Source organism: Nansenia antarctica, assembly GCF_963989245.1.
Source record: "Nansenia antarctica genome assembly, chromosome: 10".
Taxonomy (NCBI): Eukaryota; Metazoa; Chordata; class Actinopteri; order Argentiniformes; family Microstomatidae; genus Nansenia; species Nansenia antarctica.
In genome coordinates, this window is record NC_137680.1 from 30014267 (window position 1) to 30027993 (window position 13727).

The 13727-nt window shown below is 42.2% G+C and overlaps 1 protein-coding gene across 1 annotated transcript; it reads left to right on the plus strand.

Moving 5' to 3' along the window:
• Positions 1–8185: 8185 nt before the first annotated feature.
• On the plus strand, positions 8186–13047 carry LOC308166841 (synaptonemal complex protein 3-like; the record flags this gene model as incomplete). Its single annotated transcript, XM_080541164.1, has 8 exons — positions 8186–8318; positions 8626–8707; positions 8809–8843; positions 8964–9081; positions 9418–9517; positions 9735–9833; positions 10281–10385; positions 12994–13047. 8 exons carry the CDS (start codon positions 8186–8188, stop codon positions 13045–13047), a joined length of 726 nt encoding a protein of 241 aa, XP_080397290.1.
• Positions 13048–13727: the final 680 nt, after the last annotated feature.

Sequence of the window (13727 nt, forward strand, 5' to 3'; positions counted from 1 at the left end):
CTGAGTCGTTGGTGCGGTCGTTGTTTGTCTGGTTGGGGGTGGTGGCGGGGGGTTCGTAGTTTGGGGTATCTGGATGTTTAGCTGTTGAATGTTTGTTATTTTCCAGTTATGTGTTTTTTCCTTTCCCTGTTGATGTGTGTCTAGTAAGTAATAGTCTCTAATTGTTTTATTGATCATTCTTATGATGATGAGTGGGTGTGTTTCTTGTTTCTGATATAAGCTGATGTTTCTTGTTTGCCATAGTACTTCTTTTATTGTGTTTGTGACCTGCCAAGCATTTTCCTCCTGGCCTGTTCTTGTTCCCCCTGGTGGGCCACAGACAATTCCTTGGAAAGTGATGGTGTTTGTGTCTGTTAGATTTCCAATGAGGGGTTGACAGATGGTCCATATTCTCTTTGCAATCCTGCAGTCCCAGACGATGTGTTTTTCTGTTTCTTTGGCTTGGCAACCATAGGTACAGAGTTCTGTTCTTGCTATCCCTCTTTTGTACATTCTAACACGGGTGGGGAGATTGTTAGTTGTTATGGCCCAGGCTATGTCAATTTGTCTGTTCATGAGGCATTTATTGTTTATATTTTTCCATAGTTGTTCTTTTGTTATTGTGTTTGTGTGTTCTGATTTTTCTGGTGTTATATTTTGAGAAATTGTCTTTTTCATGGTCTTGAATGTCCATTCCCTGTCTTTGTGTAGTTTAAACGTTTCCCTTAATGTTTTCCTCAGTCTTCTATAGTGTACTGGTGGATCCCATGAATATGGTATTGTGTGGTCGATGTCTTTGATGCCGATGCCTCTTAGGCTCGTCTTGAAATAGAATCTGTTGAGGTAGCTTGCCTTCCTTTCCATTTTTTTACAATTTTGGATAGTGTATGCTAGAGCTTGGGTTTTTATTAGTAGTGGTATATTTGGCACCCCTCTCCCTCCTTTCATTGTTTCCTTCACCATGACCTCTCTCTTCACCAGTTCCTGTTTCCCTCCCCATATAAATCTGAATGTTTCAAGGTTTATTGTTTTTTCTTGTTCTCTGTTTGGTGGGAATATTTTTCCTATGTATGCAAGAATTGGGTATAGTATAGCATTTAGTAGTACAATTTTCCCCTTTGTGGACAACGTCCTTTGTTGCCATCCTCCTATTTTCTTTTTCATTTTGTTGATTGTGTCATCCCAGCTTTCTTGCCCTTGGTTTCTTTCATCAAAGATGATCCCCAGAATTTTTTTTTTTTTTCTTACTGGGAAAATGCTTTGTATGTCCGAGTGTTTTGGCCAGTTTCTAGACGTATATATTTCACTTTTCTTTTTATTGATGACTGCTCCTGTTGCTTTGCAGTATTTGTCCAAAGTTTTTTCTGTGTTTGGCAGATTGGACGGTTGTGCAGATGAGTGTGACGTCGTCCATATATGCTTGTGTCTTTATCTGTTTGTTGTTTGAGCCTGGTAATGTATAGCCTTCTATGTTCTTGTTTTTACGGATGTTGTTGAGTAATGGCTCTATTGCAAGGGTGTAGAGGATGGCTGACAAAGGGCATCCCTGTCTAACTCCAGATTTTACTTTTATTTCATTTGTTTGTGTGCCATTGACCAATACTGTGCTCGTGATATTATTGTAAATTATTTTTACCCAGTTCTGTATTGTTTTGTTGATGTTTGCTGTTTTTAATACTTCTAGTAGGTAAGCATGATTGACCCTGTCGAAGGCTTTTTCCTGGTCTAAATTGAAAATACAGAAGGGGATTGACCTTTCTTCTGCATGGGAGAAGATGTCCCTAATGATTGTGAGATTGTCTGTAGTAGAGCGTCCTGGTGCTCCACAGGTTTGGTCTTGCTCAATAACATCTGGTATCTCTTTTTGTAGTCTGTACATTAGTATTTTGGTGAGAATTTTGTAGTCTGTGCAGAGTAAAGTTATGGGGCGCCAATTTTGAAGGTCTTCTGGGTCTCCTTTCTTGTATAGTAGTGTTATGATTCCTGTCATGGTTGGGCACATCTCTCTTGTGTTATACATGTAATTAAAGACTTTTGTCATGCCAGCTTTTATTGGATCCCAGAAGGCTTTGTAAAACTCAACAGGAAGTCCATCTTGACCTGGGGTTTTGCCTTCAGTTAGGCTGTCTATTGCTTTTTTGATCTCCCCTGTTGTAATGGGCACCTCTTCCCCTTCTATACCTTTTCCAGCCACTCTCTCGGTGTCCCGAAGCAGCTCTTCTATCAGCTCTCTGTTTGTGTATTTTTCAGTGTATAATTCTGTATAGAATTCTTTTACTATGTTTCTAATTTGTTGTGGGTCGTTTTGTTTTGTTCCTTTTTTGTCTTTGATGGAGTCCATCATGTGTTTTTTCTTTTTTTATCTTCTGGAAGAAATAAGGTGTGCATTTTTCATTTTGTTCTAGATGTTTGATTCTGCTTTTCACCTGTATCTTTCTCTGTTCTTCTTGGTAAAGGTTTTCTAGTTTGAGTTTTGTTTCTTTTATCTCCTGGGTGAGATTAAAGCCTTCCAATTGTAGGTTTGACAGCCGTTGCAGTGTTTGGTCCAGTCTTTTCGTCTTCTCCCTTGTGTCTCTTGCCTGTTTTTTGCTTGCCGCTTTGAGGTAATTTTTCGCTCTGTCTTTAATGTTTTCCCACCAATCCACTGGTGATGGATATAGGTCTATGAGGGTGGCCCACTCTGTTAGTCTGTTGGTCAGGGCTTCTCTGGTTTTGGTGTTCTTGAGCGTTGTATTCAGCTTCCACACCCCTGGGCCTTTTTCTTCTTGGTTTGTTGCTGGTTGTGTTATTGTTGTTGTTATTTGCCTGTGGTCTGAGTAGAATACTGGTGCAGAGTGTGTGTTTGTTGTCGTGAGGTTTGGATCTATTAGGACCATATCTATTCTTGAGAAAGACCTTCCATCTGCACTTGTCCAAGTGTGGTGTGGTGTCAGGTCTTTTCCTATGTCTTGGAGGGAAAGGTCTGTGACTAGTTTGTTACGTTTTCGGCTTGATGCGTCATTTCTTGGGCGGCTTCTGTCCATTTCCCTTCTTGCACAATTAAAGTCACCTATCATGATGGTGGGTATGTTTCCCAGAAGTGCAGGGTACAACTTTTCAAAAAACGGTGTTCTTTCATTTTGATTAGTTGGTGCATATACATTTATTATTTTTGTTGTGTTTTTCCCATATTTTGCAACTGTTGTTATTAGGCGTCCTGCTTGTATTATTTTTGGCTGTAGTAGTTGGATTGTTGGGTTTTTGCTCAGTATGGCGACTCCATCTGCCCTGGCCGTATTTAAGCCAGACCATATGGAGTCTCCAAGTCCCCATTCTTTTTGGAGGTCTTCATAGGTTTTTCGGTATGGGATGTTACATTCTTGAAGACATATTATGTCTGTGTTGAGTGATGCCAAGTGGGAAAAAACTACTCCTCTTTTCTTTTCCCACAAGATGCTCCTGACGTTAATTGTAGTAATCCTGATTGTCATGATGGTGATGAGAAAGAGTTTTAGCACTTTACTGTCCATGTGGGTGTTTGCTGTTGACCGGGGAGGTGGTTAGCTGCACTCGTCGTTGTTCATTGGTTTATGTCTTTCTTTGCTTCCCTTTGTTTTTTCTGGTCTGGGCTGCTTGGCTTGTCTCTGATGGCCTGGGTAAATGGGTTGCTGTGCTGCTACGACGTGTGGTTTTACAAGTGGGGGCCAGGGTGGTAGGGTGGTAGGTGATTTGTTGGGTATGGGGTTAGCCCTCTGGGGTTGTTTTGGGTCTGGGGATGTGTTTTTGTTTGGTTTCTTGCTTTTGGGGGTTGTGGGTGGTCATTTTCTTTTAGAGCGTCTCTCCAGACGTCCTCCACTGTTTTCTTGTGTCTCTATGGGTCCCGGCTCTTGTCCTGGTTCCTCCTCCAGGTCCTCCTCCGACTCATCGTCCTGGCTACTGTGTTCCTTCTCTTCTTCCACCACCATGATTGGGCTTGCCATGATAGGTACCTCTTCTGATTCACTTTTGATTGTTATTCTTCCGTCTCTGGTCTGACTGCTTTCCTCCTCCATTTCAGAAAATAGTGACTGGGAGAAAGCGTCCCCTGGGATGGTAATTGTGGTTTGCAGGGGGGACACTGGTGATCCTAAGCTCTCTGGTAACTCTATGGAGTTCTCCGTTAGTTGTTCCTGCCGTATTTGTGCCTCCTGTGTCTTTTCTGTTGTCGCTGTGTTTGGGTCAGGGGTTGGGCCATGTTGGTTTGGACCAGTAGGTGTTTGAGTTCTTTCTGTGGTTGGGTCAGGGTTTGGGTCAGGGTTTGGGCCTTGTTGGCTTGGACCAGTAGGTGTTTGTGTTCTTTCTGTGGTTGGGGGTGGTTCCTGTCTTGTCTCGTTTTTATTATACCTTGTTCTATTAGCGTAGGATTCGGGGCAGTTTTTGAACACATCTTCATCACATAAATTGCATTTGCGTTCTTTCATACATTGCCTGGTTTCATGTGCTTCACCACAATTCCTGCATCTGATGACTGTGCAGTTTGCTGCCAGGTGACCCACTTCCCCGCAATTCCTACATACCTTTGGCATTCCGTAGTAGAACAGCTGACCTCTGTTTCCGAGTAGGATGGAGTTTGGCAGGTGTTGGAGCTCCCCGTTCCGACCTCGGCGTAGCCCGATGTTCCACTTCCTTGCTCCGGTCCATACCCCATCAGCATCACGTTGCCACTGTGCCATGGATTCTATGTCGGCGTGCCTTCCAAGCCAGGTGATGATGTCTTCGTCTGAAACTGTCTCATTGTAAAAAAATACTGTTACAGATTTTTTGTCTGCTTGAGGGGTTGGCTCTACCCAGTATTAGTAAATATGTTCCTAATAAAGTGTTCGGTGGGTGTAAGTTTTCTCCAGGCATGTTTAACCAAGCACTTCAAAGGTGATGATAACATACTCAGAGATGGGTTGGAGACTCACACCTTTAAGGTGTGATTGGAAACTGTTACGGTCAGATAAGGAACCCAAGCGCAGACACAGACCAGAGACAGATGTAGGAAAATAAAGTATAATTTATTTACGGACTGAGGCAGAGAATGGTCGTAAGGCAAGCGGGGGGGGGGTCAGGCAGGAGCAGTAGTCGGCAGGCAGGCAGGGGTCTAGGCAGGGGGAGTAGTTGGCAGGCAGGCAGGGGCTTAGGCAGGAGGGGTAGTCGGCAGGCAGGCAAGGGTCGGGCAGGTAGGACAGGCAGGCAGGAGGGCAGGTAGGGCAGGCAGGCAGGTAGCAGGAGGGCAGGTAGGGCAGGCAGGAGGGCAGGTAGGGCAGGAGGGCAGGTAGGAGGACTGGTGGGGCAGGCAGGCAGGCATGTAGGACAGGCAGGCTGGTGGGCAGGTAGGCAGGAGGGCAGGTAGGCAGGAGGGCAGGAAGGCAGGTAACAGGAGTCAGGCTGAACGGACTGCAGGCACAGGGAATAAGGGTTTAGGGTACAAAGCAGACTGACTGAACAGAATTCTAGTAAGGCTGGAAGCGTGACTAACAGTGGAACTGAAGCTACGATCTGGCAGTGAAGTGAAGGCTGGAACGGGTCTTTATGCAGGGCTAACGATGTGGTAATTGTGAACAGCCGGACAAACGCACACCTGAAACCACTCCTGCCAATTAAAGGGAGAGAGAGAGGGAAAGAGAGAGAGAGGCACTGCCCACTACCTAGGGGTAGAGGGCGTGACAGAAACGTGTTAGAGCATACAGTAGTATGGATTGTGTCCAGAGGTAATCTTATAGAAGGGCATGAGTGTGTTGCTGACTTAATGGTCCATGTTTGCCAGTCACCTGGCAACTCTTGTTGCTGCTTAAATACAGTAACTATGCATTGTAATTAGCCTATACACATTCCCTAGTGGAAATATTGGTTAGCAAATGTCAGTGGGAAGGTGTGCCCAGAGCAGGCTAGGATATCAAAGGGGGAAGACCTTAACTCAACTCTAGGCAGATTTTTGACGGCATAACCAGTGGCGTAGCGGACGGGCCCGCAAGCGACGCACCGCGGACGGGCCCCAGCCACTAGGGGGCCCCCTAACATCGGATACAAACTTCTTTTTTATTATTATTATTAAAAAAGGGGTATCCTATGGTTGCCTAGTGGTGATGTTAGGATTGACTGTGTGTACCCTTGTCTAAATGTAAGGGGTCTCCTATGGTTGCCTAGTGGTGATGTTAGGATTGACTGTGTGTACCCTTGTCTAAATGTAAGGGGTATCCTATGGTTGCCTAGTGGTGATGTTAGGATTGACTGTGTGTACCCTTGTCTAAATGTAAGGGTGTCCTATGGTTGCCTAGTGGTGATGTTAGGATTGACTGTGTGTACCCTTGTCTAAATGTAAGGGGTATCCTATGGTTGTCTAGTGGTGATGTTAGGATTGACTGTGTGTACCCTTGTCTAAATGTAAGGGGTATCCTATGGTTGTCTAGTGGTGATGTTAGGATTGACTGTGTGTACCCTTGTCTAAATGTAAGGGGTATCCTATGAGGACAGTGGTAGGGTGGAGGGACGGCCCAGGATGTTGACAGCAATGACGTCATATAGAGACCAAGTCATTTGATAGGACAAGAGCATTTAATGAGTGCTGATCAGTTTTACGAATACGAACGCAGCAATTACAACGTTGTTGAGAATCACAACACAAACTCTCTAGGCAAGCCAAAATAATGCAATGGTGAGTAAATCCCCACTGCTACCTAGTTAACTAGAACACTACTTTACATTGTTAGCAGGCTCACAAAACAAGCTGTGTTCGTTATTAGCGAGTGTGTCATTGATTTTTAACAACGCTGAAATGTATTAAATGTTTTCAAAAATAAAAGTCCCAACATTAAATCGGCTGCTGGCTTGTTCCCCCTTTCACCAGCAGCAAATTACTATTTCTATTACTATTACTATTACTATATTACTATATTAAATTACTATTTCTATTACTATATTACTATATTACTATATTACATTACTATTTCTATTACTATATTACTATATTACTATATTAAATTACTATTTCTGAATTGACTGGCGCGAGGTGGTGGTGGAGGGCAGTGTTGCCAGGTGGGGTGGGTTCCCGCTGAATGGGCTACTTTTGATCACACTGGGCCAGAACAAAAGCATTTGGGCGGGTTGGACTGGATAAATAGCATTTAGGCGGTATCAAAATGTTAGTGCCTGAAAGTTACAAAATGCGTGAAGTTAAAACACACACCCGAGTAGCTACATACAATGTGTAATAGTAATTAGCGGTTTTCTGACAATATAGGTTTTGGGCTTGTTTGGTGGATTGAGCGGTTTTTAGGCTGTGTTTAGGCTGGACATTGTCAAGCCCATCTGGCAACCCTGGTGGAGGCTCGAGCAGCAGTTTGTCCTCAGGTAGTTAAGAGCAGGTGTCTCTGGGCTTTACTGCTGATTAAAGGGACATATAAGAGTCAAACATGGGTAAGATATGTACCTTTACATTTGTACTTGTTAATGTTGGTGTTGTTCAATGTCAGATCAAATGAAGTAGCAGTAGCAGTAACCATGACAACTTGGCTAGCTAACTTGCTAGCTGCAGCAAATGATGGACAGTGTAAAGTAACCTAGCCTAGCATAACTAGCTAATATTCTACACATCTAGGCCTATTCTCTATATTGATGTATGAATCAGTCAAATAATCAATCGATAATCAGATGATTCAGTCAATCAATTATTCATCAACAAACATCAAACTAACAATCCTAAAAAACTAAGAAAACGAATAAACTAAGGAACATTTAAGAAATGTGTGCTTGCTCACACAACGTTTACTAACACCATTTCTCTAGAAATAATAATAAAGTTAAGACAAGAACATGTCATGTATGTTAAATGTTATCCTAATTCTGGCCAATTTCTTTTTATATCAAAGCTTTTAGTTTGAACACACTTTATGTAGCCTAGCACGAGCCTACTATGGCACGAATCTGCTGATTTGATTGACGTGCATGACACCTTGCACCGTAGTCATGGCAACTGTAACTATCTTAGCTAGCCAATCAAATCCAGTATTAAGCCATACACCAATATCGTCATTTAATCGTTACGGCAGGCTAACAACAATTTCGTAAAATATGAATAATAAAATATGTATTTTTATTTCTGAGGTGATTATCGTAGTTATCTAGCTAGACAGTTAACATTAAGCTAACTAGCCAATCAGCAGCAGCTTCCTTGACCTCACTGCATATTCCATATATTCCAGATATGGAATATAAAAAGTCTCTGGAGAAGGTGTTCTTGCAGAAGGTGGCCCAGATGCCCCAGGATGAGATCGAGCTGCCCCCTCCGGTCCCACGCAACAAACAGGGCAAGGGTGGCAAAGGCCGCAAGGGCAACGGTGAGTCAACAGGGTCAATTCAATGTGGATTAAGCTGATAGGAGGCAGTGAGTGCAGGGGTCTCCCCCAGATATTCCAGATTCCTATATAATAATCATTGGGAGAAAACAATACAAGAAAACTAAAGGACATGGCCGACAAAGCATTTGATTTCGTGTCTGACGAAGAATTGTTCAGATGACAACAGAGAATGTAGCTAGCTAATCTGTGAGGCAAGCTAATAATGAATTATTATGTATAAGATAATTGATTAGGCCTACTAATTATTGGCTAACTATCACACTTTATATTTCATCTCTGTCTGCAGATGAAACCCCTATTGTTGACAAGTTGGCCAAAAAGAGATTATCCGAACACTTTGAGGAGGACGATCTAAATGTTGAAGTGGGGTAAGTAGGATAATTGCTATTATTTAATATAATATAATAAAAGGTAGGCCTATTCACCCATATTTATTGTAAACTCTTGCGCTTCCTCTACACCCCTCTAGGAATGGGGTACAAACCATGTTGGAGCAATTTGGAGGTAAATAACAAACTAGCCTACAACTTCATTTCCTTGAATCGGTGTCTGTATTTTCTAAAATTGGAAATTGTTCTATTATGACGTGGTGTGCATTACAGTCAAAATGTCTTTCATCCCCAGCCAACATAGACAAGGCAATGCATGCCAAGAGGAAACGTCTGGAGACCTTCACCAAAAGCACACTGGAGGGCAGCAGTCAGAAACTGGAGCAGCTATGGAAGACTCAATATGCACAGAGGTAACACACAAAATAATAATACATTAGACTTATATAGCGCTTTTCTAGACACTCAAAGACGCTTTACAAACTGAAAAGATTGAGTCGTAATAATAAAAAGACACAAAAAATAAATAAAAGAAAGTATATCAGCATAAAAAACATCATCATAGAAACAATAAAAACATCAGCACAACAGAGAGATTAGTACAATCCATTGCTAGTGGTATATGATTGCCGAAATCATATTGATATGTGTGGATGTTGTTGTATGTCTTGATTTCCTTTTTATATTGGCCACCTAACCCCTAGGTAACAGTGAATATGCTTGTAGTAAGTGTGAGCTTGTATGTGTAGGAACAAGCTGACTGAGGAGTATACACAGCAGGTGTCCTCTGTGCTACAGCAGTGGGAGATTCAAGCACAGAAATATGGGGATCAGGAGGAGAAATTGAATGTCAGTGCTACTCTGTACAGTACATAATTGCAATACTTGTGGTCCATGTAAAAGAATGGCAGCTGTCTGCGCAGTACATATCACTTTTTAGAATAAGACAATGATGCCATTTCTGTCTCTCACACAATATACAGCTACAAAGGATGTCATTACTGACGCCAGTAAATGGTGGTGATGATGATGATGGTATCCTATTGTATCATTATTTCCATTGCAGAACATGTTCCGCCAGCAGCAAAAGTTCTTTCAGCAAGCTAGAGTGGTGCAAACTCAGAAGTTGAAAACTATCAAGGAGTTGCATGAGCAGTTCATTAAGGTGAGGCCCAGGCGACATACAGTGTAAGTGTTTGAGAAGAAATGCACCAGAAAAGCAAGGTCCTCAAAGCTACTGACCCTATAATCAATACAATTAATAGAGGCTTTTAATGATTTTTTATGATGTTTTTATGATTAATCACATCAAGTTATTGTGATTAACTTGGTTACATTTGTTAATGGATTGACAGCACTAGTTTTAAGCGCTTCTGACTTGTAGTATGTGATATGTGGGTGCGTTTTTTGATTGTTGGTGTGTGCCAGTCAGTGGCTGCGTTCGTAAATTTGCTCTGGAAATCTGATCAGCACTCATGGAATGCCTCTTGTCATGTTATCAAATGACTCGGGCCCTTTATGACGTTGAACCCAGTGTGCGCTCCGACGCTCTCAGCGAATTTATGAACGTAGGTAGCCCATATCTATCTGATCGCCATACGGCTTCTTCTAGAACTTTGAGGAAATGGAGAAAAGTCACCAGACATTCCAGCAGGGGGCGCAGGTGGGTCTGAAAGATGAAATGGCCATGCTGCAGAAGAAGATCATGATGGACACGGTGAGTTACAATCAAAAAACATTACACAGTCAGTGTATGGTGAACAGAACACACATGACCAGTGGCGGGCGGTGCATTTCACACCTAGGCCTTCAGTGATGTCCGACACATTCCTACCTGAATTATTCTACCTCTTAATACCATCATTATGACGCCATGGCTCTAGAAACTAGACAGAAACACAGTATAACCGGGCGTTGCATCACCTTAACATAGTCAGACAAGTACAACAGAGTTATATTAATATTTCCGAAGCATTTTTAATCAATAAATCCGCATTTACAATGAAGAGTGTTAAACTAACATCTTTAAGATCGCTACATTACCCACGTCTGTCGTCTCGTCCACCATAATAGCGACAAAGGGTGCCTTTTTAATCTCCATTTTGATCTCTTCTCCCATCACTTAAGCAATAGCAAAAATCTGGTCGTTTTGTATTTTGCCTGACGTCCCAGTAAACACTTTGTTTGTGGACAGGTGGTAATGTAAATCTGGGTTGTTTTCAGCCAGAAAAGAAAGAAGCTCAACGTAGTTTCCTCTGTTTGTGGACTCTGTGCTTTCATCGTGTCCCCTAAATGAAAGTTATTGTTTACCCAAAAACAGGACACAATCGATCAGTATTATCGATCAGTCAACGAAAGCTTTCGTTGTGATGCTCCGTTTCCCTGCGCACTTTCAAACGTTTCACATCTACCGGCAGTTACGCATCTCAATAGTGAATATCAATAGTGCGTATCAATAGTGCGTATCCAATCAAAAGACGTGCTGGGTGCTGACATCATTGAGCCTTCCAGCAGGCGCCGTTGTTGCTTTTGCTCGCATCTACGTAGGTTTACTAGGAACGCCACAGGTTTTCTCGTTCCAACGTTAAGTTACAGGTCGAATTCGCGGCACCGTTTTTTGTGAAGGCAGGCAGATTTTGGAGCCCCCTAGCAACACATTTTGATTGGATAAAAGCTCTAACATAAAGGCCAGCCCTCCAAATCTCAATCGGAGACTGGAAGCAGCGCAACCAAGAGGAAAGCTATGAAATGAAGAGAATAGACTATGGGGAATCATTAATACATATTTGTGGAAAAAATATATTAAAATAAAATGTATATTCTGATGATGTTTAGGCCAGCAGAGAAGGCCTTGCTGGCCCTGACGGCACACCACTGCACATGACTAATCATGAATACCCATCAAGTCAATTGTCTCAATACTTTTGGTGCCATGAAATAGGGGGACTATGTATAAAAAGTGTTGTCTTTTCTAAATGGTGAAACTGATATAAAATACCCACAAATAAAAGCTGACAGTCTACTTTAACCTCATAGTAAGTGTTGTAGCTGACAGTCTACTTTAACCTCATAGTAAGTGTTGTAGCTGACAGTCTACTTTAACCTCATAGTAAGTGTTGTAGCTGACAGTCTACTTTAACCTCATAGTAAGTGTTGTAAGCTTGTTCAGTCTCTTGGTGTCACGCCCCTTGATGCTGCCCCCCCCCCAGCATACCACCACATACAGCACTGTGCTGGCCACCACTGACTGGTAGAGGCGCTGTTAGGATCTTGAAACACTGGGAGGGGGGGGGGCTTGCGCTAAATCGTCAGCAATGCCCCAAATTTGATGCATTAGATTTTTTTCACTCTTTTTTTTCTGGATGCAGAGTTCCGGGGCTATTCATAAAACATTTGGGCCTATAGCCAGTACTCAAGTTGTAAAAGAAAATCAGGGGGGATGGTGGATTTTATCATATGGGGACAATTTTAGCATCCCCACAGCGTCAGTGACTTCAGTGTCAGTGACTTGGTAAACATTTCATTGCATGTGTGCGTGTCCCCTCCTCGCCCACAGTATTTTACTCAATATGCGCAAAACGTAATGTTGAAATAGCAGTAATTCCACGTTCATTGATAAACTGACATAAGAGGGGATGGCAGTTTTAAAAAGGAGATGATTTTGACTGTTTTTATTTCAGGGGGGATCAAGTCAAGAGTCAAGAGTCAAGAGTCACTTTATTGTCCCATCACTGGGAAATTTGTATTGGGCTTACACCCCACAGCAGCCAACAAAGAGCAACAGACAATACAGAATATTAGCACACAACAGAAGGCAGACCTGATTAAAACAAGAGTGGAAATAAAATGATAAGCAAGATAAGTTACATTCATCTGGTGCAGTTTAAAAGTTTAACAGAAACGGGAATAAACGAATTTTTAAATCTATTTAATCTAGCGCGGGGGACTCTGAACCTCCTCCCAGAGGGCAGCAGTTCATACTCTGCATGTAGGACATGGGAGGGATTCATGATAATTCTATTAGCCTGTCTGAGAGTAGCCTGTTCAAAAATAGACTGCAGTCTATTGCCATCCCCCCTCAACTCGAGTGCTGCCTATAGCCCCGAACACCCAGGTCTAACGATGCCACTGGTAAATCTTGTGACAATCATCCTAATCCAGTGCATTTTCAAAGCATTAGAAGGAGACCACCCCTTTTATAGCTTTGACAAACATCATGTTGAGTGCGGTTCTGATGGCAAATCTGGTGATTGAATAAAAAAAACTATTTCCCATCATGCCTCACTTGAGTATGATTGAAACAATCTCTTTCTTTTTTCCCACAGCAACAGCAGGAAATGGCTACCGTTCGCAAATCACTCCAGTCTATGCTGTTTTAAGGGATCCCTCTTATTAATGTTACTTGTTGCATCGAATGTCACACTGCTTATGTTAAGTTCACAATGGTTAAGTGTTGGCTTTGAATGTTTCCAAAACCAGAATTTGTTGTTTGATGATAACATGTTTCTTTGTGTTTTTTGCCAGTTATATGTCTGCTGTATGTCTGCTGTTGTTTCAGGCGCAATTTGACCAAAACAGTTGTGAAATCCCTAACTATTTTTACTTAAATAAAATGGTATTATTTAAAGCTATGAGAAGTAGTAGTAATTCTGTTATGTTAAATACAAGATACAAGATAAAAGGAAGAATACAAGATACTTTTATTTTCACACAACCAGTTGCTGGATTTAGTTTTCATGGGAGTTCTACATTCACCACGCAATGAGAAAAGACAGTCAAGTGGTCTGAGTGCAGGAGTTCAGTGTCTGTATGGCTTTGGAGAATAATTAGATGTGGTTGAGGAGGTCAGTCCCAGCACCCAGTGATTTTGAAACGCCTGCCAGCGAGCAGGAGTTCAGAGAGGTGAGGTTATGAAGTCTATCAAATCACCCCCTAACGATAGGTGGCGACAATAAACTATTTCCTTGCCTTAACCCGAATGACAGCAGCCACCGAGGACAGCCAGCTCACCTTTTTAAAATGTCCATTATTCCTTCAGGTTGGTGACATGAATTGTTTG